At 41.4% G+C, this 26,521-nt stretch overlaps 1 protein-coding gene across 1 annotated transcript; it reads right to left on the bottom strand.

The window, feature by feature from the left end:
- Positions 1-255: 255 nt before the first annotated feature.
- On the bottom strand, positions 256-26,521 carry LOC149322494 (transmembrane protease serine 12-like). The gene is made up of 5 exons (XM_089478649.1): positions 26,374-26,521; positions 23,836-24,034; positions 18,763-19,028; positions 5,950-6,092; positions 256-3,145 (listed from the first exon to the last, which is right to left on the bottom strand). The coding sequence occupies exons 1-5, from the start codon at positions 26,468-26,470 to the stop codon at positions 2,876-2,878; spliced, it is 975 nt and encodes a 324-aa protein (XP_089334775.1). The 5' UTR covers positions 26,471-26,521; the 3' UTR covers positions 256-2,875.

Raw genomic sequence — 26,521 nt, 5'->3', positions numbered from 1 at the left:
TTGCCACAGTGGTCATATCTCAGAATAATCTTCTATACTTCTTTTCCAATTGTTTGTTCATCAGTCCCAAAAGAAAAAGTTCAAGCTTTAACTGAATATTAACTTTCACCATCTTCATTCACACAATTGTACCATCTGTATGCTATATCCAAAGTTCTAATAATATAATAATAAATGTTTATTTATAAACCGCTTTTCCAACGATCAAAGCGGTGTACATGTCGTTAATCAAACAGTAAAAACAGTAAAAAAGAGTCTACATCATAAAATACATATTAAAATAGAATTAAATTCAAACGACAGTAAAAGCATAGGATAAAAAACTGTTAAAAACATAGCAATCTATTAAAACCAAACTGCAGAAACAATAGGGGAGGTAGAATCTTAGATGGAATTGGGAAGGTAGGCTTGTTGAAAGAGATAAGTCTTTAAAGCCTTCTTGAAGGCTTCCACTGTTCCACTGTGGCGGATATCTTCAGGGAGGGCATTCCATAAGGAGGGCGCTACAGCTGAAAATGCCCGTTGCTGTGTTGTTACCAATCTCACCTTAGGGTGGTCGAGTAAACATTTTCCTGTAGTTCTGAGCGTGCGGGGAGGATTATGTAGGGAGAGGCGTTCCCTCAAGTAACCCGGGTCCAAGCCATTTAGGGCTTTAAAGGTAATAACCAACACTTTGTATTGGGACCGGAAACGTATAGGCAGCCAGTGTAAAGATTTTAAAATAGGTGTTATATGGTCGGACCTCAGTGTCCCCGTAATTAACCTGGCTGCAGCATTTTGAATCAGCTGCAGTTTCCAAACCTGATACAAAGGTAGCCCCATGTAGAGCGCATTGCAGAAATCCAAACGAGAGGTTACCAGCGCATGTACTACCTTTTCTAGGTCCCTCCGGTCCAGACAGGGACGTAGTTGGCGAATCAGCCGGAGCTGATACCAAGCCCATTCTGAGCCCATTTTATCATTCAGTATTTGACTTGTTCATCTTCCATTTGAAGGTTTAACGAAAATGTATACATCTGGCCCCCTTCACATTCAAGGAAATAAACCTAAGCTCTATCATCAAGCCAAAGAGTAGTCAGGGTGTTCGCCCAAGGCACTGGGAATTTCTTCCTTTTCTCCCTGTTTCTCCATCTTAGTGTTGGTCAGAATCTTCCAACTCTTCCTCTTATCCAAATTCTTCCAGCTCTCTTTTATATTTCTGCAGAAAGCCTTTAGCTTTCTGTACAGAATGCACTCAAAATTGCTTCACTTTCTTTCATCTCTAATAAGGCAACAGGATCCAGGTCTTGTTCTCAAACTCTTAGCAAGTTTTTCTGTTTGTTCCAGGCTTTCTGCTGTTCTTCCTTTTATCACTTCTTTCCAACCTGTTTTTCATGCTCAATTATTTTTTCTTATTTTATTAGCAATTAATGTCACCTTTATTATTTCTATTGTGATCTATTTTTATTGTTCTTATGTTTGTTGTTACCCGCCTCGATCCAATACAGGGAGAGGCGGGATACAAATAAATATTATTTATTATTATACATTTTAAAGTCTTTTCAACATTTTCCTCTTATATAATCTTGTTTAAAAACTCAAGCTCTGTTGTTACTCATTCACTCCCAATCAAATGAAGATGGTCATTCACAGTAGAATTAGTGCCAACACTGATCCAGAAAGCCTCCCTTTGGTGTAATTCAGTAATTTATAATCTATAAAATTAAAGGGTTGACAAATTGAATGCCCATTAATAAAGAAACAGCAAGCTTTCCTGCTGCTGGGTATGCTCTTTCACCCACTTGGCCAGACTGCTATCAAAATAACCATCTTTTTTGCTTGGAGCCAAGTTCCCAAGCACTCGTGAGTGAGCCTCTAATTTATTTTTGATCCAGGGAGATATTTCAGACAGTCTAATATTTTGGGCATCAATCACTGAGAAAAGCATCCCCCTGAAGTAGAGCACTCATAGGAGGTTGCAATCCACCATTTTACCACTTGGAAGTGTTCCATTAACTTTTCCTATCACTAAATTCCAACAACTTTGGAGTGATACGCAAGGCAATAAATAAGCAAGGCAAGGAGAACACAGCCTACAACCTATAATGCCCATGTCCCCTTTTGCCATATATGAGTACAGGGTTGTTGGAACCTTATTGCTTTAATACTCTCCATACTCCATCAATAGTGTCTCCTACAGATACAATTCAAAACCACATGAAACAGTTTGCAATTTCATGAATCACAACATGTAAACTTTTTTTAATAATAATTTTGTTCAAGCTGTTTCTTAAGGAAAAATATGTGTTCTGCTTAGTTTGTTATATAGGCAACAGCAGACCAAGCAATTACTGCTTTCAAATTTTATAATAGGTGAAAGTCAAATTCTTTAAAAACGTTGGGTATACTTTTGGTCAAAGGTCTCCAGCATGTATGTGCTCCCCATTACAATTATAGACAAGGCAATGGATGGCAAAGAATACTGCACTGGAATTTCAAACTTGGTGTCTATAGTCGATTGTAATGTGCTTTTATTGTTAAAATGCCACAGAAAGTATAGCAATATTAAGTATCCATCATGTTCATTTATTCATATATAGGAGGGGTCATATATGTCAGTAAATGATTAATCCTCTCCTGAGAGGAAAACATTTCCAACTTAAGAGATCATCTTTATCACAAATACACACACACACACATATTTTAAGTGATCTGAAACAGTATGATATAATGCAATTTGTGCCTAACTAATAATATACTTAAGGTTTACTTTTTAAAACTGGACAGTAAATATGATTTTCAACCTATGGGGGGATAGACAATATTATTCATTATCATTATTAAAATTAATTTTGCTAAATAAACCACCTTATAAGAAAAATAAATACATTCTAGTTCAGTGGAAGAAAATATTACTACTTTCAAGAGCAAGGCAAAAGGTTACCCATCCCACTGTGAAAACAATGAGAATATGTTTGATGCTCAGAGTGGTAGTTCGGTTAAACAGAGCAGCACGTGTATCCACCCATTTTCTGTAATTAATTAGGCGTACATAGATTCCTGGAAGTCTTGGTCGGCCACAGCCAACACCATAGCTGGTGATTCCTACCAGGTAATACTTTTGGTCATTTCGAGAATAGCACATCAGAGGTCCACCACTGTCTCCCTGGAAAATGAAAGAGACAAAGGAGTCTTGATAATTATATTCTGACATTTTCAGATGCAGGAAGATTTTGACCCAATAACTGACTTCTGCATGTAATGAACTGTCAAAAGAAACAGGCCTGAAACAGATGAGCAGTAAAGTGTGGCTTCCAGCTGCTCTGGGGGTGGTGCATGCAGTTGATGCACACCCCTCGAAGTGGCCAGAAGCCACACAGAGTACACAGCTGGGAAAAGCCAGACGAAAAAGGAGCGGCAAAAGCCACTCCTTGATGATGGTCTGTGCAGGGCCACAGCAGTATCCGATTGACAGATGGCCATCAAGCCGTTGCTTAAAGACCTCCAAAGAACAAGACTCCACTACACTCCGAGGGAGTTTGTTCCACTGTTGAACAGCCCTTACTGTCAGGAAGTTCTTCCTAATGTTCGGGTAGAATCTCTTTTCCTGGAGCTTGCATCCACTGTTCCGGGTCCTAGTCTCTGGAGCAGCAGAAAATCTGGCTCCCTCCTCAATATGACACCCCTTCAAATATTTAAACAGGGCTATCATAACACCTCTTAACCTTTTTTCTCCAGGCTAAACATCCCCAGATCCCTAAGTCGTTCCTCATAGGACATGGTTTCCTGACCCTTCACCATTTTGGTTGCCCTCCTTTGGACATGCTCCAGTTTCTCAATGTCCTTTTTTAATTGTGGTGCCCAGAACTGGACACAATATTCCAGGTGGGGCCTGACCAAAGCAGAATATAATGGCACTATTACTTCTCTTGATATAGACACTATACTTTTATTGATGCAGCCTATAATTGCATTGGCCTTTTTAGCTGCCCCATCACACTGTTGACTCATGTTCAATTTGTGGTCTACTTGGACTCCTAGATCCCTTTCACATGTATAAGACTCTCATTCAGCCAGGTTTCACCCATCCTATATCTGTGCATTTCACCTTTCTGCCCTAAGTGCAGTACCTTACAATTCTCCGTGTTGAAGTTCATTTTGTTAGCTTTGGTCCAGCCTTCTAGTCTATTCAGGTCATTTTGAATTTTGATCCTGTCCTCTGGGGTGTTAGTTACTCCTTCTAGTTTGGTGTCATCTGCAAATTTAATAAGTATGCCCCCCAAATCTGTCATCCAAGTCATTGATAAAGATGTTCTAGTAACTAATTTTGCTTGTAGCATTTTTATGAGAAGAGAAGACTTGCAATACATGAAGTTTAGCCTAGATTTGACACCCTACAAAAGAAGTTGTGAGAACACAGTCCCAACTCCTTTTAATCTGGCTGCCATGTTACTAGGATACCCAGCAATAAGTGTTCAAGCAGCCTAGCCTCCAACTGAATAAGCAGCCAAAGCCACCCTACAGCAACTGCTACAAGACACCTGCTGCAGTCACTGCTTTCAGCAAGCAGAAGAGTATCTAACTTCAGTTTCACGCTGTCGGTTTGTTGCGGTCCTGCGTTGATTGGGGTGCTGGAGTGGCCAGAGGCTGCTCCTATTATTATTATTATTATTATTATTATTATTATTATTATTATTATTATGTTTTATTTATAAAGCACTGTAAATTTACACAGTGCTATACAATACAATCAATTAAAATAGATAAGATAAACATGCGTTCTACAAAAATAATTAAACATGATATATATATTAATACATCTTAACATTCAAACAACAAAATACAGCAGACAACAAATTAAAATAAAATTGGATAACAATCATGTAATGTCTGAGAATGCTTCCCTGAACAGTATTGTCTTTAACTCAGTTTTGAAGCCGGTTAAAGATGTGATGAACCATGCTAGTGAGAAAGGGAGGTTCCAGGAGTGAAGGGCAGCAAGTGAAAAGGGACGGATCCGGGATGGGGCAGTAAAAATACTTGGCTGGGACAGCATTCCTTGACTACCAGAACGGAGGACGCAAGTGAGAAGGTAAAAAGAAAGAAGTTCTGATAAATAAGGAAGGGCCACCCTATGCAGGGCTTTAAAAGTAATCAACAGAAGTTTGCAATTAATATAGAAAAGGAGGGGGAGCCAATGGAGGGATGACAATAAAGGAGAAGTGTTACCAAAACGGTGAGCTGACATGATAATGTGTGCAGCTGAATACTGGACAGAAATTAAAGGACGGAGGTGAGAAAGAGGAAACCTCTCCAGGAGGTGGTTAGAAAAATCCAGTCATGAGTCCACAAGGGCATGGACCAGAATCTTGACAGTAGAAACTGAAATAAACTGTTGGCTTTTAGCAATATTATAGGGAAAGAATCAGCATGCCTTGGCTATGGCCTGAATCTGGCGGATACACGACAAGGAATAATAAAAAATGTAACCAAGACTGTGGGTTTCCTGCACAGGTCAAATAGAGATATTGTCAATAAGAACAGAAAAGGAATATTGCACGGTAGGTTTTGGTGGAAAAATAAGCTCGATTTTGGACATATTGAGCTTCAAATGCCAGTACCTCATTCTGTCTGAAGTCTCAAAAAAAAATCAAGCTACAGGCTATAAATAAAAAAATCCTATGTTATGGATCATAACCAGGATATACACAGGTGCAAAGAAGAGCAACCTTCACTCTCTTTGGAAATTATCAGTTTTGGATGGAAGCAAAATAGTCTTAAATCAGCCATTACCAAGATCTTCATTTGAGGAATAATGGAAGACAATGGTAATGATGACAAATACAATTTTATCATGGTCCTTCTGATAATCTATTTTGCCGCATAACGTGTTGTCAACTAATATTTATTTCCCAATCTACTAGTGACTGGTATACAACATGTTTTAAAATTGAATTTCTTCCATTTTACCTGGCAACTATCAACCTCTCCACCTTCAGAGCCAGCACACAACATATTCCATGATACTGATCCAGCATACCACTCAAAACTGTTACAGATATATAGTGGGAAGACGTCAACCTGAGCTTCTTGTAATATATAATTTACTTGACCTGTATTGAAAGCATAAAATATTACTCTTGACATCCACATTTTAAACTATTTTTTAAAAAAATATCTTTTACATAGAAATGATGGAAAATCAAATAACTTAAGTTACCAAATGTGTGCACAATATGGCATAATTAGACGGATAACAGTTTTATAACCTTATTGTGTTACACTTGAATATCTGAAGGATGAATTGAGTTTGCAAGACACATCACCATGATATGCAAGGTAGTTAGAATACAAATTGATTTTTCTAAGATGTGTTAGTATTTATATCTCACTTTTCTGTGGTATATTACCCAGATAAGACAAAACATATCACTTTACATCTAATAAAAAAAGTAACAGCACACCTACCAGTTCTAAAATGATGAAAGCTAGTGATAGTTAAGAAAACATGGCAGTTATATGATACCTGTATAGAAATGTACACTATCCTGTAATTATAAATATAAAATTTTCTAGAAAACCTTTAATGTATTATCAAATCCCACCTCTCATGCTAAAACTATTAAGATACAATACACATATTGAGACAATATCAAAACATTTTTCAGGGGGACCCATACTTCACATAACAAGATCTCAGACCCTAGCACTGAGATTTTTAGGTTTTTGTTGGTCACCTCTAGCAGGAGATGAGGGGGCAAATTCTCTGGTTTTGGTGGACTTATCTCTGGGAATGGTCTTCTGTCTTGAAGAAAAATATGATTTCTCAATCTCTCTCCCATTCTCCCTATATGTGTTTCTTTGAACGAGACGCTATGAACAACTGTCCTGAAATGCTTTCTACACTTTAGAAGAGGTGATTTCAATAAACTTAGGGAAATATCCTGTGCTCAGTAATGCTAAAAGAGTTCATGATGAGTGGGAGTGTCTTAAAAGTGAGGTATTAAAGACATAATTTTAACAGTTCCAGCGAGGAGAAAAAATGGCAGGTGTTTAATGAAATGAGAATGGATGTCTAAGACATTCAGCTGAGCTAAGATTTAAAAGGGACATGTACAATAAATGGAGAAGGGATAACCAAAGAAGAAAGTAAAGAAATAGGCAGCATGTGGGGGAGAAAGTCAGAAAAGCTAAAGTGTACCATGAGCTCAGGCTTGCCAAAGAGGTTAAAAACAATAAAAATCACTTTTATGGTTATATCTGTAGAACAAACACTGAGAAGATAGCAAAATGCTAACAGGGTATTGAAAAGGCAGAATTACTCAACACCTTCTTTGCTTTGGTCTTTTCTGAAAAGAAGAACAACGCTTAGCTTAAGAAAACTGGACCAGATGGTGCAGATGGGGAAATCAGCACAGAATAGATAAAAATTCAAGTTTCCAGGGACAGATGACCTTCATCTAAGAGTATTAAAAGAACTGGCAGAAGTAACAGAACTACTGGCAATAATATTTAAGAATTCTTGATGAACAGGAGGAGTCCTAGCAAACTGGAGGAGGGCAAATGAGCCCCCAAATAATTATGGCCAGTCAGCCTGACATCAATATCAGGAAAGATTCTAGAACAGGTCATTACCTATTTGTTGTTGTTAACTGCCTTCCAGTCAATCTCGACTCATGGCATTGGATCCTGGGGAAAATGTCCAGATGTAAATGAAAGGTGACAGAGTTACCATGTGTCACCAGCAGCCATGATGAGTCAGCATTTGGGCTGTGCTGAATCACAGGAGGTGACATCATCACCAGCAGAAAACTACAAAATCACCCTGTATGGGGGAACTGTAAATAGGTTATACAGTAGGAAGAGGCTGGACAAAGTGCCTGTGTGTTGCACATGTATATAAGGGAGGAACCTCACTGTACAGTGTGGGTGTGATGGTGTGTGGTGTATTGCTTGCAAGTAGCTTTGATGGTTGGAACGAGATTGTATACAGCAGACAACTCAGGTGGATGTGACGGTCAGGAGCACTTGCTACCAGCTTCGGCTGATACGCCAGCTGCGGCCCTTCCTGGAACCAGGAGACCTTGAAACATGCGCTGGTAACATCTTGACCCGAGTTCTGCAACGCACTCTACATGGGGTTACCCTTGTGCCAAGTTTGGAAACTTCAATTGGTACAAAACATGGCAGTCGGGCTGGTCACGGGCACATCTAGAACTCCCCATATTACACCGGTTCTAAAATCTCTCCACTGGCTGCTTATCAGCTTCCGGGCAAGGTACAAGGTGTTGGTTCTAACCTTTAAAGCCCTACATGGCTTGGTCCTGACTACTTGTGGGAGCTCTCTCCTCATTGTCGATTTTATATCTTTTTTGATTGTAGAAAAAGGTAAGTCCTTCAATTCGTTCCCACTTGTAATTAATGTTTAAGTGTTTCAACAATTGTGTCAGTGATTTATATTTAGTTCTTGCCGCCAAGATCTGTGGAGGAAGGTCTTTGAAAATTCTTGTTTTGATGCACACGATAAATAATTTTGTATCGTGGCATAAATTGTGGAGGTTGGGAATGGGTAGACACTTCCTGATCTTAATTAAGAATTTATACTCAGATACTAGTATCCAAGTAAGAGTAAGTAACACAGGACAATTATCAGAAGAATTTAAAACTTCCAAGGGTATGAGACAAGGCTTTCTGCCTGCCCCATTTTTGTTTAATATTTAAATGATATAATTGCTCAACTGGTCAATAACTCAAATTTTCCTGTGTCCTTGGGAAATTGGAGAATTAATATTCTACTATATGGGGATGATATAGCGGTAACAGGGTGGGCATGAGGCATGAAGGAAGACGAGATCGATGCTTAATATCTGTCTCACGCTGTTAACCCAAAAGAACCGAAGGTTGTCCCAACCATACCACAAACCCTTTCTCTGCTCCTATGTAATGCCAGGTCGTTTAGGAATAAAGCCCATATAAAAATCTACAACCTCTTGGAAGAAGAAAATGCTGATCTGGCTTGTATTACAGAGACTTGGCTGGGGGCCGAGAGTAATGCAGTTTGGGTCCAGGCCCTCCCAACCGGTTATGTTGTTAAGGAGCAGGTTAGGGAAAGTGGGCGAGGGGGAGGGATTGTCTTAGTCCATAAAAACATTCACACCTTGGCTAGAAGACCTGTCTGGAAAACTAGCCACATCAAGTGTATTTACCTGACCCTGAAGGCCAGGGACAGTCTGGGGATAATGTTGGTCTACCGTCCACACCGTAGCCTAACAGACTCCCTGACCGAGCTGACACAGCTGGTCTTGGAGCTGGTGCTGGAGTCCCCCAGATTCCTTGTTCTGGGGGACCTCAACATCCCCTTCGAGGCTGGCTCAACAGATATATCAGGTGCAGCGTGGGAATTCATGGCTTCCCTGACAGCCATGGGCCTGTCCCAACCAGTCTCAGGTCTGACACATTGTGCTGGTAATACACTCAATGTGGTTTTTAGTACAGAGCAGGAATAGCCGTGGTAGAGGTGACTCAAACCTCTGCTCTGTCATGGACGGACGATTTTCTAGTCAAGGTGGGACTGAAGGCAATTACCCAGATCCTCCCCAGGGGGTGGAGGACCTATTAAGATAGTCCGCCCTTGAAAGCTGACTAGAGCGCTGCTGGCGGAAACATCAGTGCTTATCCGACAAGACACTCCTTGAGAACTTACTGAAATCTTATGGAGTGGCAATAGGTGCAGCAAAGAATTCTTTCTATGCTGAACATATCGCGTCTGCAGAGTCCTGTCCAGCACAGCTGTTCAGGGTGGTTAGAGAGCTAACCCAACTGCCTCCCACGCTGAACCCTTTACTTCAACCAACTAAAGCCTGCTGTGATGCTTTCAATGACTTTTTTGCAGACAAAATCTCTTGGATAAGGGCTGATCTTGACGCCAGCATTATAACAGAAACAATAAGAGAGGTGTCCAGAGTCTCCATGGACCATGTTAGACTGGATCACTTTGAGTTTGTAAGTACTGATGAAGTGGACAAGCTCCTTGGAAGTGTAAGGAAGACGACATGCGCTCTTGATCCTTGCCCATCTTGGTTGACCGCCCAGGGAGGGAATGCTATGATTGCACTATTGCAATCCATAATTAATGCATCCTTTAGGGAGGGCAAATTTCCATCTCAGTTAAAATTGGCAGTGATTAAACCACTTCTAAAAAAAACCCTCCCTAGATCCCCTGGAGAGAAATAACTACAGACCAGTCTCCCTATTACCATTCTTGGGCAAGGTGATCGAGAGAGCAGTGGCATTCCAACTCCAAGCTGTCTTGGATGAAATATCTGGACCCATTTCAAACCAGCTTTAGGGCAGGATATGGAGAGGAGACAGCCATAGTCACCTTAATCGATGATCTCCGTCTGGGCACAGACGGGGAAGTGTGACCCTGTTAGTGCTCTTGGATATCTCACCGGCTTTAGATACCATCGACCATGGTATCCTTCTGGAACGCCTGAGGGAGTTTGGTATAGGGGGCACTGCACTCCAGTGGCTCTGATCCTACCTCTCAGGCAGGTTCCAGATGGTGAGGCTGGGGGACAGTTGCTCTTCTAGAAAAGAGCTAACATCTGGCATCCCCCAAGGTGCCATCTTGTCCCCCATGCTGTTCAACATTTACATGAAGCCGCTGGGAGAGATCATCCAGAGACATGGGGCGTAGGGTTATCAGCACGCTGATGACACCCAAATATACTTCTCAATGTCCCCGACTGTTACAGTGACTAAGGATGACATCTACCCTCTGAATCCCTGCCTTGAGTCAGTAATGGGCTGGATGAGGAAAAACAAACTCAGGCTGAATCCAGAGAAAACGGAGGTACTTGCCATAAGATCCTTAGGCCCAGGGAAGGAAATTTGTCAACCACTCCTAGACGGTCACACTTCCCCTGAAGGACGAAGTTCGCAGTTTGGGAGTACTTCTGGATCTGTCTCTATGTTTGTCATCTCAAGTAGATGTGACGGCCAGAAGTGCTTGGTATCAACTTCGGTTGATATGCCAACTGTGACCCTACTTAGACCGAAAGGACCTTGAAGCTGTAGTACATGCTCTGGTAATCTCTCGTCTTGATTTCTGCACTGCGCTCTACATGGGGCTACCCTTGTATCAAGTTCGGAAGTTCCAATTAGTGCAAAATGTGGCAGCTAGGTTGGTCACCGGATCCACATAACATTCTGAAAGATCTACGCTGGCTTCCAATTAGCTTCCCAGCACAATACAAGGTGTTGGTTATTACCTTTAAAGCCCTACATGGCTTGGGCCCAAGTTACTTATGGGAACGCATCTCCCTATACAATCCGCCCCGCACTCTTAGAACAAATGGGAAGAAATTGTTAGAGGTACCAGCATCTAAATATGTTTCTACTTCCCAAAAAGCTGCCCCTAGACTATGGAGTGGACTCCCAGAGGAGATAAGCCTTGCTACATCCCTGGAAACTTTCAGGAAGGCGGTTAAGACAGAGCTTTTTTGACATGCATACCCACCTGACCTTCTATGAATTACAGAGTGTTTCTGTATGGAACGAGAGCATCTGACCCCATTATTGTTGATTTTATGTTTTTAACTGTGGTTTTAACTTGTGAAGTAATAATATTGTAATGTTTTAATTGTATTTTTTAAACTCTGCTGTGATCCCGCCTCGATCCAATTGGGAGAGGCAGGAAGATATAAATAAGCTCTATTATTATTATTATTATTATTATTATTATTATTATTATTATTATTTAGTCCTTTTGGCACAAAATTTAATAGGTATGAGAAGATTATTGAAAAATTTTGGAGAAGTATGTAACAAAGAACAACTCTGTGTGAACTATACAAAAACAAAGGTTATGGTCTTTGGCAAACATCCACCCAAACATAAATGGGTACTGAATGAGTTTCACCTGGAACAGGTCAAGCAATTTAACTCCTTAGGGGCTTGCTTTTCCGAAAACGGCTCATGGAATAGCCATCTGACAGCTGTAAATTTGAAGGAACAAAAATCTATTCAAACTGTCTTAAAATTTGCTAGAGTCAAAGATGGAAATGCAATTGTGCCAACTGTAAGGGTTTATATCACAGGTTACATGTGGAGCAGAGGTATGGGGAACTATTCAGACAAATAAATTAGAGGTCTTACAAAATAACATTTTAAGAACAATTTTGGGCCTTCCATCAGGAGTACCAGTCAGCTATATGTGAGCATAAGTTGGATTAATGACTATATCTTATTACCTCTTTTATGCATCATTTCTTTATTTTGTAAAATTAAAATATTCGGTCAATGAATTAGTAACTCATGCTGTAGATGAACAAAGAGGTTCTATCTATAAAAATTCATAGCTATCAGAATGTGAGGCAAATTTGACCAAATTTGGCCTGGATCCTATAAATCTAAAATCTGGTGATACACAGCATAGTAGGAAACTCATCAAAGAAAGGATGCAAGAGCATTATGCTCTGCGGGATATTAATGTCATTAGAGCTTCAAAGTTTCCCTTTTCTAAAAGTATGTTTTGGAGGAAAAATATTTATCAGAAATAACTCAGCCTCTTCTTCATAGGGCTTTTATAGTCCTACAATTCCAAACGATGAAAACCAACTACATCGAAGGGGAATATAAAAAGATTCCCAAGGAGCAGTGTATTTGCATTTGTGGAAGTGCGGATATTGAAGACACCATATACTATATGCTACATTGTAAGATATACAGTATAAAATCCCAAGAGATAAGTTTCTGAAGAGAAGTTTAGAACTTGTAGCTAACCTAAATGACTTGAAGAAAATCACTTACTTGTTAGCTAATACAACTAGGTCTGTTATGTTCAACACTGCTAGATTTGCTGTGAAAGCAGCTAAACTGAGGCAGGATACAAACCGCCATATAGTACGTCTTCTATACGTACTAGGGTTAGGAAGGGGTGGTGCTTCCGCACCCCCCTAACCCTAGTATGTATAGAATACGTACAACTTGGCGGCGCCCCTTCCACATGGGCGCCGCCATGTTTACGTACTGGACGCATAGCGTCCAGACGTGTCGCGGCGCCTATGACGTCGCGAATGCGCCAGCGGCGCCTCGCGACGTCATAAAGGCGCCGCAAAAAGAAGCTCCGAAATGGAGCTTCTTTTTTGCTCCGCGCGGGAGCCGCGCGGTTTGGCTGCTGCGGCTCCCTCGCAGAGCAAATGGCTGTATCCCGCCTTAGATTAGACTTTGAGGATAAAAGCCTGCATGGGAATCTGCAGTAAACAGATATTAATTTGAATAGAATATGGAAAATTGTGATGTTCTTGTATGAAATATTTTGGTAATTTTAGTGTAAACATATTGCTGTATATGTTTCAGAGCTAACAGACTGTGGAAGTTTTAAATGGTTTTAATTATTTTTGTAATATGATGACTATAATCTGTATTTGGTTGTCATGAATAAACTGAAACTATATTTGAATAAATGTAGATTGTTGTACCCTACTTAATAAATATAAGACATCCCCTGAAAATAAGCCATAGTGTGTCTTCTTGAGGAAAAATAAATTTAAGACAATGTCTTGTTTTTGGGGAAACACGGTAGCAATAGAAGTCCCAGCAATGTCCCAATGAGTTGCTAGGGTGTAACTGGTTAATCATTGAGAAGTGGCAGCAAGTTGGCTTTGGACAAAAGGTGGGCTCAAGGGGTCTCATTCAGCTTAGCAGTAGTGGGGGGCAGCGGCGTACAGAACCTTCACAATTGACCACTGCTTTTTTTTCTGTATTTGTTGCCATATTTCAGTTATCACTAGAGTTGATTCTGTCTGCTTGGGTTGTAGCAATTCTATTGGAGTATCATCTGTTCCTGGTGATTTATTCTTCCTAGTATTTCTTATTGCAGCTTCCACCTCACTTCTCCAGGATTTGGGGTTCATCTTCATATGGTTCTTCATTCCATGTGTCATTCTTTTTTTCTTCTCTCTTATATGGCTCTTCCATTTTTTAAATTTTTTTTCTTGATCTTGTTAGTATGTTCTTCTTCTGATCATAGAGCACCCCTGCTCTTGGTTTGAACTTTCCTTTGAGGATCTTGAAGAAGTCGCTAGTTTTTTATTTTTTGTTACTGCTTTCTGTTTCTCTGAATTGGTTATTATAGTAGTTTTCTTTATTCTTATACACTACCGTATTTTCCAGCATATAAGGCGACTCTTGAAGTCTGCCTTATGTGCCGGATTTTTACCCCAGAGACAGGCGAATGGCATAGCCACCTCCCTGTCTCTGGGGTCCTTGCTGGAAAAGAGTCGGCCCCTTACTCCTCAGCGCCGCCGCGGCTGGGGATCCTCCAATCCTCCAGCAGCTTCAGAAGGCTGCTGCCGCCATCCGGGATCCTCCGCTCCTCCAGCGGCTTCTGTGGTGGACTTCTGAAGCCGCTGGATCAGAGGATCCCTGGCGGCGGCAGGGGCACCAAGGAGTAAGGGGCCATCCCTTTTCCTCAGCCCGTCTGGCTCTGGAGCCGCTTCCCCACCACCTTTTGGAAGAAAAATGGCGAGAGCCCAGCCGCCGCAGATCCTTTCTCAGGCCTCCAGAGAGGCCCCCTCCAGCCGGCACAAGACCCCCTCAGGGGAGGCCAGGGATGCTGCCGGCGGGCGACTTGGGGGTCGCCTTATACCCCCAGTCGCCTTATACGCCGGAAAATACGGTAGTTGTCAGACAATTGCATTCATGGTTCTGGTATTGTTCCTATCTCTCTCTCTTTTTGCTTCTCTTCTTTCCTGTACAGCTTGAAGTGTTTCCTCTGTTATCCATTGTGTCTTCTCTTTCCTTTTGGCCACTGTTAGTCTCCATCTTCATTCTTCCTTGACTATGTCCTTGGTTTCTGATCATAGTTCCTCTAGTTCCTGTCCGATTATGCTTAATAGTGCAAATCTATTTCTTACATTATTTGTAATTCTGTTAGTATATTTTTCATATCATATTTTGGTATAGTGATTGTTTTTGTTTCCTTCTTCATCTTTATTCTAATCTGATAGCCATGTTTAAATATTTGAAGGGATGTCAAATTGAAGATGGGGTAAGCTTGTTTTCTGCTGTTTCAGAGACTAGGGTCCAAAACACACTGCAGAAATAATCCTGTTGGAGACGACTTTAACTGCCCTGGCTCAATACTAGGGAATTCTGGGAACTGTGGTTTTGTGAGACTTTAGCCTTCTCTGCCAGAGATCTCTGGTGCCACAATAAACTACTTGATCAAAATGTACTTCTACAGGCAAGATATATATTGCAATTCCTGAGAATCTTGTTAAAGAAAATACTTTCGCACTCTTGTGGTAGTGAAGAACCTTATCCGGAATTGGCAAAGTGCAGCCTATGAGTTACATGTATTTCTTCATGCCCCAAGGCCATTTTTGCTTTCTGTTTGAAAAAAAAAGTCCCCTTCTGAATCTTAGGAATGTGGGAGGGCTCTAATCTGAAAACATGGCTAAGACCATAATTAGGGATGCCATAACCCGGCTGCCCCCGTGACAAACACGCTTTTGGGGCCCCCTCCCGGTCCGGTTTGGCCCCTAGCCCCCTGTTCGGCCTTCCCCTGCCTCCTCCCCGCCGTCCTGTGCGGCTGTGCGCCACTCTCCTCACCTGGCGCACTGGCGTAGCCTAGAGAGCAGGTCTTCAGGACATCTGCCACTCAGAGCTTTTGCCCGCCCACGTTGGTATATATGCCTTGCAAGAGGCCTTACTTTCCAGGTTACAGTGAGAAAAGGAAAAAAAAAGGCCATAAATCATTCATGTTTCACTGGGAGTCTAAATGCCTCATCTTTTAAATGTATACCGCATCAGTATTCTTGTAATTCTTTATCACAGGATCGTTTTTGAGGCCCTAAACAACTTTACTTGTAATATGCAAATTTCTCCCGAAGCTGACCAATGGGAAAGAAGCAATCAGCCCTCCATTTGGGTTGGTTTTCAATGGCTTGGTGAAGGAAGAGATTTTGCCTTGCTTGTAAATAGGAAGGGCTTTGGGGTAACAAAAGGCTGCAGAAATAGTTTGACCCCCCCCCTTAAACATCCATGGCTCAGTGCTATGGGATTCTGGGAATTGTAGTTTCTTGTGGCACCAGAGCTCTTTTGACAAAAGGAGGCTGAATGGTCCACAGAGGAGGCGTTGCCTGGGGGCAGAGCCTCTTGCCAGCAGTGAGGAGGCTGTGATGATGAGGAAAAGCAGGGGCTCCTCCTCTGGTGGTCCTGGCCACTTCCCTTGGCTCCCTCCCTCCCTCCCTCTTCCTCCTCCTCCTCTCAGAGCAGCCCCACAGCCAAGGTGAGCTTCTCATTCACACTCTTTGGCTTTTCTCCCCCCCCCCCCCCCTCTGCACTTTGAGACCCCTTTAACAGCCAAAGCTCAATGCTCTGGAATTCTGGAGTCTGTGAGGCATTTGACCTTCTCTGTCAGAGAGCTCTGGTGCCACAATAAACTACAATTCCCAGGATTCCATAGCACTGAGCCCTGGCAGTCCAAGCAGTGTGTTTTGGACACAGAGATCCTCCAAATGAATCCAGTACCTAGCTTTTATCTCTCTCACACACTGCAGGAATAATAACCCACTTTGAGACTGCTTTAACTCAATGGTAGGGAATCCTGGGAATGCTAGTGTTTGGGAGACATTGAGACTTCTCTGTCAGAGATGGCTCTGAGGCCACAATAGACTACAATTCCCAGCATTCCCCAGCACTGAGCAGTCTCAAACTGGACCATTTCCTCAGTGTGGATGCACCTGGGGAGGAATTCTGGGCACTGCAGTTCAACTACGTTTGGAGGATTATGGGACTCCCTGTCAGAGATAGCTCTGGGGCCACAGTGTACTACAATTCCCAGCATTCCCCAGCACTAACCCAGGACAGTTAAGTCACTCTCGAACTGGATTATTCCCTCAGTGTGGATGCAGCTTTGGTGAGGAACTCTGGGCATTTCAGTCAAGCATTGTTTTATTTCTGCAGTGTATTTTGGACCAGAGACAAGGTGACCAGACGTCCTCCTTCTTTTCCAGGACATGTCCTCTTCTGTCAAATTTCAAAATGTCCTCCATTTTGATCATGGCTAAGAAGCATGGATTTATAATTACATGGGTGTTTTTAGCTTTTATTTTTGGCCAGGTCCTACATTTTTTTGCTTGGGTGCCCTACATTTTGGGGTGAGGGCATTGGTCACCTTGGTCAGAGAGCTTTCCAGGGGTTTAACTGCCATTCTGCTGTGGTGCTGGAACAGACCACCATTCCCAGAATTCCATAGCATTCAGCCGAGGCAGTTAAAGTGGTCTCAAACCACTTTATTTCTCCAGTGTAGATGCAGCCCAAGCCTTTTGCCTCTCTTATGCCTGAGATTTCAAAGCCCAGCCCTGGCACCACAACAAACTACAAATCCCAGGATTCCATAGGATGGAGTGATGAGAGTGAAAGCAGTGTGGCAGCAGCCTAAGTGTGCTTAATGCAGTTCTTAACATGGTGCACCTCTTGCCTACAGAGTCTCACAAGACTTTTTTGTTTAACAACTTGTACCCATTAACTCCATTTCATGTCTTCTTTATTTAGTGGGGAGGAATACAGACAAAACAAGTCAAAATGAAGAAAAACCAAAGTCCCTTGGCCAAGTACACACTTCTGAGAAGTATAGTTGGTGCAAGACACCTGAAACCGAGGGCAAATCCACTTTTTGTTTAACCATGTTCTATATGCATAGCCATGTTAACCCATGTTCAGTGTTAAACCCAAAAGGTTTGGTTGTGGAATAAGCCTCTGAAATATGCAAGAGGCAATGTTAAAATAAAGCCATGTTCAATGCCCAAATGTGCTGTTTGGAATGGGGAGAGGGGGGTGGCCAGAAAAGGAAGTACATTTCCGTGATCTGTCTACGAATAATGTCAAAATGTCCTCCATTTTGATCATGCCTAAGAAACATGCATTTCTATTAACATTTCTAAAAAAGCCTCAATTTTTTTGCGTGTCCTCCATTTTTAAAATGTGTCCTACATTTGAAAATGTTGTCCTGCATTTGTCCCGGTTTGGAGGTCCTGACTTATGGCAACCCTAACCATAATGCCCCCTGGATTCCTCAACTATCTATTCAAGGGAACTGGGGGTAGGAACCTTCAGGGATCCATGGGTGCCAATAGGGATCTAGAACCTGATCTGTAGTAGGGATGATGGGGCCTTCATCCCTCTTCCCCCAATAGCATCGAATGCTTCTTAGGGGCATGGGCACAATTTTCCTTGTTTTTGGCCTCATTGGGTAAAATAAGCCCAAGAAACACAATTTTTAAAAATTTGATCACTTCCTGCTAGGCCTAAAACTGAACAGAGCGAGGGAAATATGCAAAGATTTCCCTACTCCTATCTCTTAGAGTGTATTTAGGGACAGACATATTGGGAGAGGCCTGCTAAAACAGTATGCAAAGAGGTTCCTTATTTTTGTTTCTGGCTTTTAAACTTGTTAGATGTTATGTGCATTTTTCTTATTTTAAGCCTATTTTAAGCCTATTCTTGCTGTTTGGGGAAGCAAGGTCAGAACAAATTATGTAAAACTGAAAATCTCTATCTTAAGTATACAGTTAAGAATAAGATGAAAATGCAACAAGCAATTCTATCTCTGTGGATTGTAACGGCTCCTTAAACATTCATACGCAACCATTTTTTTTCCCCATCATGAAATACTAGTAAATCTCTTCACAGGAAAGAAACTTTATATTTTTATGAGCTCTATTAGTCTCTTTAACAATAATTTACGTTAAACTTAAAAGGTTTTTTTTTTACCTTTCTCCTTTATGCTCCCCCATCCAGTTATGTAACATAAGGTTTCATCTGTTATAGGAAGAGAAGGGTCAGGTAAACAGATGGGCTGGATATAATCATTGAATATAACAGATCTTTCTAATTTAAGCAAAGCAACGTCATTTTCATAGGACTCCCTCTGGAAGTTAGAATGGATGTCAATAGCTTTGACCAGGCTCTTTACAGTATGACCCCGATGGTCAAAAAGGTGATGCAAACCAAGTACAACTCTCCAAAAATCTGGATGCCTAGAAGAGAATAAAACTGCTTTAAAAATCAACATTTATTACATCACTTTACATCAGATGTTTTGTAAGTCATCTTGTACCTCTAAATATGCAAAATGATAAGCATGGGGCAAGACTTAAATCAGATTTATAAATGTCCTTCAAATAATAAATGTGGAATCTCATCATAGCAAATGGTTCAGTAATACATAGCAGTTTTAATGCAGTTCTCCTATGTGAGCAATTCACTAGTAGATAATGCTAACTTTCCCACATGAAAAGTCTATTTACAACTGGAGAAAATAGTTCTCGTCAAAAGCTGGTATACCAAGATCAAGAGAATATCACACAATGATTAACACTGCAAATACTTAAAACAGGCTAAAATAATCCTATATGTGTGGAGCTGTTTCTTGAGCAGTGGCTGTTTTCTGTACCATGATAAATCACCTATTTATTTATATATTTATAATTAAATAATTTATATCCTGCTTTTCACCTGAATGGGATCCATTTTGAAAGAAACTGAATGTAGCTGCATAAAGCAGTTTGCCGTTGAGACCTATTGTTCAAAATAACCATTAAAAAGATGCATATTGCAGGTAACAAAATATTCTTCAGAACCTATGGAAGTCATAACTTGCAAAATGAAAGAAATTACTTGCATACTCTAAAACAGCAGTTCTCAACCTGTGGATTGCCACCCCCTTTGGGGGTCAAACAACCCTTTCACAGGGGTCGCCTAAGACCATCGGAAATCACATATTTCCAATGGTCTTAGGAACCGAAACACCAGGGTCACCAAAACATGGAAGAACTGTATTAAAAGGTCACAGCATTAGGAAGGTTGAGAACTACTGCTTTAAAATGAATGAAACAGCATTGTATACCATAAGTATCTCATTGGGAGACATTAACTGTACTGCCTGAGTGAGGCCCATATGTTTAGCAGCTAAAAATATGCAACTTCCTATATCTTTTGATGTGAGTTGTCAAATATAGCATGGATCTCATGAAATGTATAGAAAGAGTTCAGAATCATATTTAATACGATGAAAAATTTTTATTCACAAGGGCACTACTCTTATGCAGGTTCACTTTGAGTAAGTTAGATTTTGATCCATACATCCAATAGTTATCAATGATGGCTAAAACCTGAAAAGGAGATAGGGACCAACATGCTCTGAGCAACCATTTTGTTGCATTCTGGCAAAGTATTCACTTTCAGTTCTGCATTCAACTTTTACATGATCATATTTGCATTTGAAAATGTAACCACTTTTAGACAGGCAGCTACAGCAAAGTAAACTTTCCGTTTCAACCAGCTCCTACACCCAAACATTCCCATTCAGTTGATAAATTTTGGTATTTAAATGCCCCCAGTGCATCCAGCCCAAATCAGGTTGCTAAGCAATGCTTCAGCTGCAAGTACAGCTGTGGGTAGGGGATGAAATTCTTTCTGGAGTGTCTAGAATTGTTTAAAATGCAAAATGGATGTGGTATACTGATTCAGTTGTAGTATATTTGGACCCCCCCCTTTTTTTTTTTTTAATGTAAGAGGCTGCATCCATTTATTTGCTTGCTTTTCCCCTTAATTCTTGTTTTTGGCTTTTAAACTTGTTAAATATTACATGTTATTTTAAGGTATTCTTGGTCTGTGGTCATACAATGAAAATGGGGTTTTATAATCAGAAATTTTGCTAAATAAGTAAACATTTCCCTTTGGGTGCAATAAAGCATGTTATCTCTGTTGCTGATTTTAATGAACAAAAGAAGATCCATGTCGATAAGGCAAAGGTCTGCCTAGTCCAACATTCAGTGGCTGATCAGTTGCTCAAAGGAAGCTCAACCAACAGGATGTGACTGCTATTGCAACTGCAACCTCCCTCTTCTACTTCTCAACAATGAATACACAGATGCATGTTGCCTCCAGTGTTGCTGTGTGCCTTCAAGTCATTTCCAGCTTACGGTGATTCTTAGGCGAACCTTTCAAAGGGCTTTCTGGGGCTGAGAGTGTGTGACTTGCCCATAGTCACTCAGTTGATTTCCATGGCCATGCAGAGAATTGAACTTTGATCTCCAGAATTATAGTCCAACGCTCAAACCACTACACCACACTGACTGGCTGTTGCCTCTGATACTGGAAGTACAGTGGGCCCTTGGTATCTGCTAGTGTTTGGTTCCAGGACCCCCAGGGATACCAAAATCTATGGATGCTCAAGTCCCAATAAATACAGTGCCATAGTAAAACAGTGTTCCTTTTCTAATAAGGCAAAACCAAGGTTTGCTTCGTGGAATTTATATTTTTTGGAATATTTTAAATCTGTGGATGCTTGAATCCATGGATAAAATATCCGTGGATATGGAAGGCCGACTGTAATTTATAGCCATCCTTGCTCAGTAGCCACTGGGGGCCCTAACCTTCATAACTTTATCCATTCTGCTTTTAAAGCCAGGTAAATTAAAAGCCATAGCTACAGCTTGTGACAGTAAGTTCCATAGTTTCATTATATATTACGTGAAAAAGTGCTTCCTGTTACTTGTCCTTCCTTTTCACAACTCATCTTCAGTGGATGATCCTGGATTCTAGCATTATGAGACAAGGAGGAAAGTTTCTTCCTATCTACCATGTCTACTTTTACACCCCTCTATTATGTCTCCCCTTACTTTTTTCTAAGCTAAACAGCCCCAAAAGCTTTAACATCATTTGTTAGCTTTGGCAAATATAAACGAATCTGGATGTCTTTTTCCCTTGTTCTTTAGCCAAACTCCAAAAACTCAGCATCTGGATGTTGCATGGAAACAAATACTGAAATCAAGTTTAGTGGTTAGAGGTAGCAACCACTAGTTTGCCCTTGACAATCACCTGACAAGTAAATCAAGAGATGATGTGGAAGGTGTTCCAGTGATGGTATAAAATCAACAGGGTTAAAGCATGGAATTTATCATTACCAGAGGTTCTTGCTTTCCAGTCAATGCGTAACAAGTGCTGCACTGAAGACAAAAAAATGAGATGTGCACACATCCACTTTGTGTCCTACAGCAAGCAGACAAAAGGTGGGTCTAGGAATGTATCTTTCTGGGTTCCTTGTTACAATATAAGGTTCCTTCATTAGGGATCACACCCATAACATTAGTAGTTGGGTTCTACAGCATTGTTTGCTGACACACCACTTAACAATATCCACTGAGCTACTATTTAGAATCATAGTCAGACGAGACCACAAGGGCCATCCAGTCCACCTCCCTGTCATGCAGGAACACACAATCAAAGCACACCTGACAGATGGCCATCCAACTTCTGTTTAAAAACTTCCAAAGAAGGCAGCTCTGCCACATATGCAAACTTCTAGATCCCTTTTGCATGAACTGTTGTCAAGCCAAGTGCCAACCAACCTATATCTGAGCGTTTCATTTTTCTGCCTAGGTGTGGCACATTACATTTCTACCTGTTGAAATTCATTTTGTCAGATTTGGCACAATTCTCTAATCTGTTAAGGTAATTTTGAATTATGATTCTGTCCTCTGGGATATTGGCTGTCCCTTCTTATTTGGTGACATCTGTAAATTTGATAAACATGCCCTCTATTATATCATCCAAGTAATTGATAGAGATGTTGCATAACACTGGGCCCAGGACAGACCCCTGTGGCATCCCACTGGTCACTTCTCTCCAGGATGAAGAGGAGCCATTGGTGAACATTCTTTGGGTTTGTTCAGTCAACCAACTACAAATCCACCTAACAGTTGTATCATCTAGCTCACATTTTACTAATCTTTTTGTGTAAGGATATCATTTGGGTGAGTTCATCTATATTAATTCAATAAATGAAACAGCTTTATTTCCATGCAATCTCTTAGATAGAATATCATGCACCAGATTTTATAGGGTCAATTGGTCCACCTACCCTTTCTTTCTTGTTCTCCCTTGGCTGGCTGAAAACAGGAAGTTGGCCTTACCATGAAGTATCCTTTCAGTGAAGAGGAGAGCAGCAGGCAGACCCCACCTATACAATGCAAGGCCTTTCCTGTCAAGGGAAAGGGCGGGGTGTGTGTGAGTGTGGATTGTATTTGCAATATTTCCCCTGTCAGTTAATTAGGAATTCCAATGACATGCCTGTTTCTTCTCTTTGCATCCTAAAACAGGAAATGAAGTTATTTCATTAAATACATTCTGGCTAAACGTTTCTTGTTCTTAATTTTCTGCAAGTTATTCAACTAAAGTAGTCCCTCTTATGGGTAGACAAGATTTCAATTGCTTGCCCCTGCCTGCTATCAAAAAGGAACTTTTTCCTGCTGCTGAACTCCTCACTGACTGGAAGGACCTCTCATGGTAAGTTTAACTGTCCATTTTGCAAACTACTTCTGTACTTTTTATCTTTCTTGCCACAAGTTTGCCTTTACATTCTAAAGCTCTCCAGACAGACTAGCACCCTGCTTTCCTTCCCCTGGCTTCTACTTCTTACAGAATGTTTTTGGGTACCCACTTCCTCCTTCCCCCATCAATTTTGGTTTTACTCATCTGTGGCTTATCCCTAATGACATTGATTCCCATCATCCACCATAGTATAAACAGAAGTGAGAGGCTGGTCAACCAATATCATAAGAACATTGTCTGCATATGCAGATACCTTTTATATGTAGGTTTTACTCCGATAACAGGTGCCACAAACATAGAGTATGAGTAGGCTGATAAAACAAAGTGAATTCACATATAGCTGAACAAATACTGAAATTTTATAAATTTACAAATAAAATAAAATTTAAAAATAAAATACTACATTCACCTATATTTATAAGAAAGGATTCAAAACTAAGAGATACCTACTTCCATCTTTTAACACAGTGGGCTGCTGTCAGCACAGAGTTCTTATTAATTAAAGCTCCACCACAAACATGGTGATATCCAATACCAAAGCGGTAAAGCTGAAGGCTAACTTGCCATGGCCATGCCCCAAGCTGAGCATCACGACCACCTATAATCCGAGGCTGTGTTCTGAGTCGCACAGCAGGCCTTAACCCACATTCTAGAAACCAAAAGAGAATTATAATGGTGAGATGAAATGCTTGCAAGCATTTCATAAAAGATAGCTTATATTCAGAAATACACATTTAAGAAGATCCTAGGACTGCTCCTTCAAATTTATCCATCTGTTATACCAATTCTATTACCAGATCATTTTCTGCTGAAGAGAATATCCCTTATTCAAGAAACCAAAATCTGAAATGCTCCAAAATCTGAAACTTTGTGAGCGCCAACATGTTTTGAGGCAGTGGTTGCAGTGCTCTTTCTCATTCGTTTACAAGGAAGAAGAGGGCTGCTGGTTGGCTCCTTAGACATCTGTACTGTCGTTTTCAGTGAGGCTGGAGATAGATGCAAGGCTTGAGAGTGACACAAGGATCTGTGAAATGGTGCACCATTTGCACCAAGCACTGTGCTTGGATTCTCACCATTTCACAGATTGTCATGTGTGTCTCTAGCTGCAACTCTCTCTAGCCTTATAAATACAGTACATAAAATACTACTTGTATTCTAAAATGTAAAATATTACAAAAAAATAAAATCCAAACTCTGAAACCCTTCTGGTTCCATGCATTTCAGATAAGGGATACTCAATTTGTATTTGAGGATGGAAACATTGGTACAATATATACTCGACTATAAATCGACCTTATGTATAATTCGAGGGCAGGTTTTGGGGCCAAAATTATGGATTTTGACATGACTCATGGATAGGTTGAGTGTAAAACTTGGCGGGTTCTTCAACGTGTGTATGCGAGTGGCAAGAGGGAAGCAGCAGTCAATACGAAGCTTCAGTGTTTCAGCCTTTACTCCCAAGACAGTGAAGTGTGCCATCAATCAGTCACCGAGGCTGCATCCGTACTGGAGTTTGTGGCACCAGAGCTCTCTGACAGAGGTGGCTAAATGTCTTACAGACAGATCCCAGAATTCCATAGCACTGAGCCATGGCAGTTAAAAGTGGTGTCAAACTGGGTTATTTCTGCAGTGTGGATGTAGTCTTGTCTCAAGTCAAGTCTCAAGTCAGAATTATAGAATCTAGGAGGCAACGTTTAACAGAAAAAAGAAGGTGGGTGCATTTCTCAGAGGGAACACCATGTGTGTTAGGCAGTGGGTTTGAGTTGGCGCTTGAGATCTGCTTGGAAAAGGAATGTGCTTTAGAAGGATCATTCTGTCTCAAGCCCATTGCCTAATTAACACATTTGCCCTTTCCTTCCAAGAAATGCACCCTGCACTTTCCTTCTGCAGCAAGTACAGTCAATAAAATGTGCAAGTCTCAAGTTCAGTCAGTGTGTCATTTTTCTGAAGCTACATGAGGCTGACTGAAGTCCCAATTGACTCAACTCTACTGGCCATAAATCGGAGACAGGAATTGAGGGCACATACAACAACAACAGCCTCTAGTAATCCCCAAACTGTGCTCTTTAAGGGATTTTGGATTTCAGCTCCCAGAATCCCAGACTATTGGCCAACACGGCTGAGGCTTCTGAGAGCTGGAGTCCAAGACCTCTCTAGGAATCTCTAGGTCCTCCAGTGCAATTCTGTGGCCAACATCCGACAGACACTGACCAGAGAACTGCACTGGAGGATCTATGCCTATTATTCTCTCTACAGATCTCTAGGTCTTTCGGTGCAACTTTCAGTTAAAGCTGAGCACTGAGTTGCGCTGGAGGACCTAGATATTCCTAGAGAACATATAAATAAAACCTATTATTATTATTATTATTATTAATCAAATCCATGAATAATCAAATCCGCAGATAGAGGGATGAGTGTATTTTAGGGACTGTGATTAGACAGTGGTTGCAGTGGTTCTATCAACCGCTGGTCCTCCAGATGTTTTTGACTTCCTCTCCCAGATTCCCTCATCATTGGCCATGTGGGCAAAGGCTTCTGGGCACTGAAGTCCAAAATAGCTGGAGGATCAAAGGTGGGACCTCTGGAGGAATCTCTTCACAGAATCATAGTTGGAAGAGACCACAAAGGTGTTTTTCCCCCCTAGAAGTCACAGACTGAGGGCGAGTGAGGCGTGTACACACAGCGTATCGCCATTGGAAAAAGCAGGACGGCCCTGAGGAGCTTCTGGGGCAGTGGCTTCCCTCAGAAGAGAGCTAAAGGGAAAGCGCGCTCCTCCTTCTCTCAAAACGCCCGAAGCGCCATTTTGAATTCTCTCGCGCTAGGCTCCTGTTGGGGCGGGTCCTTTCCAAGCGCATGCGCACTGCCTCCCAACGGTTGAAGCGCGCCAAACGTTTAAGGAGCCTTGGTTTTTTGGGGGTGGGGGGTGGGGGTTGGCGGCTTCGACGCTTTTTCTGCCCCATCCCACAGCCTCCTTGTCCCCGCCCTCACCGCGCGTGGTGGACCAATCAGCAAACGCGGTTTCAGGCGGTGGCGCCTCACTCAGCACAAGCAGCAGCCAAAACAAAGCGGCCGCGGCGGGGCGCATGGTCCTTGGGAGGAAAATAAGAAATGATAATTATGGAACCCTCCCTTCGCG

Source organism: Sceloporus occidentalis, unplaced genomic scaffold, assembly GCF_023333645.1.
Source record: "Sceloporus occidentalis isolate IW3139 unplaced genomic scaffold, rSceOcc1.0.p SCAF_1, whole genome shotgun sequence".
Taxonomy (NCBI): domain Eukaryota; kingdom Metazoa; phylum Chordata; class Lepidosauria; order Squamata; family Phrynosomatidae; genus Sceloporus; species Sceloporus occidentalis.
The sequence above is the reverse complement of the archived record's forward strand: the minus strand, read 5'-3'. Positions and strand labels throughout refer to the sequence as shown.

Coding starts and splice junctions, on each gene's coding strand:
- LOC149322494 (XM_089478649.1), bottom strand. CDS start 26,470: ATGCGCCCCGCCGCGGCCGCTTTGTTTTGGCTGCTGCTTGTGCTGAGT. Junction 24,035..26,373: donor TGATTGGTCCACCACGCGCG/GTGAGGGCGGGG, acceptor TTTGGTTTCTAG/AATGTGGGTTAAGGCCTGCT. Junction 6,093..18,762: donor GGGGAGCATAAAGGAGAAAG/GTAAAAAAAAAA, acceptor CTTTCAATACAG/GTCAAGTAAATTATATATTA.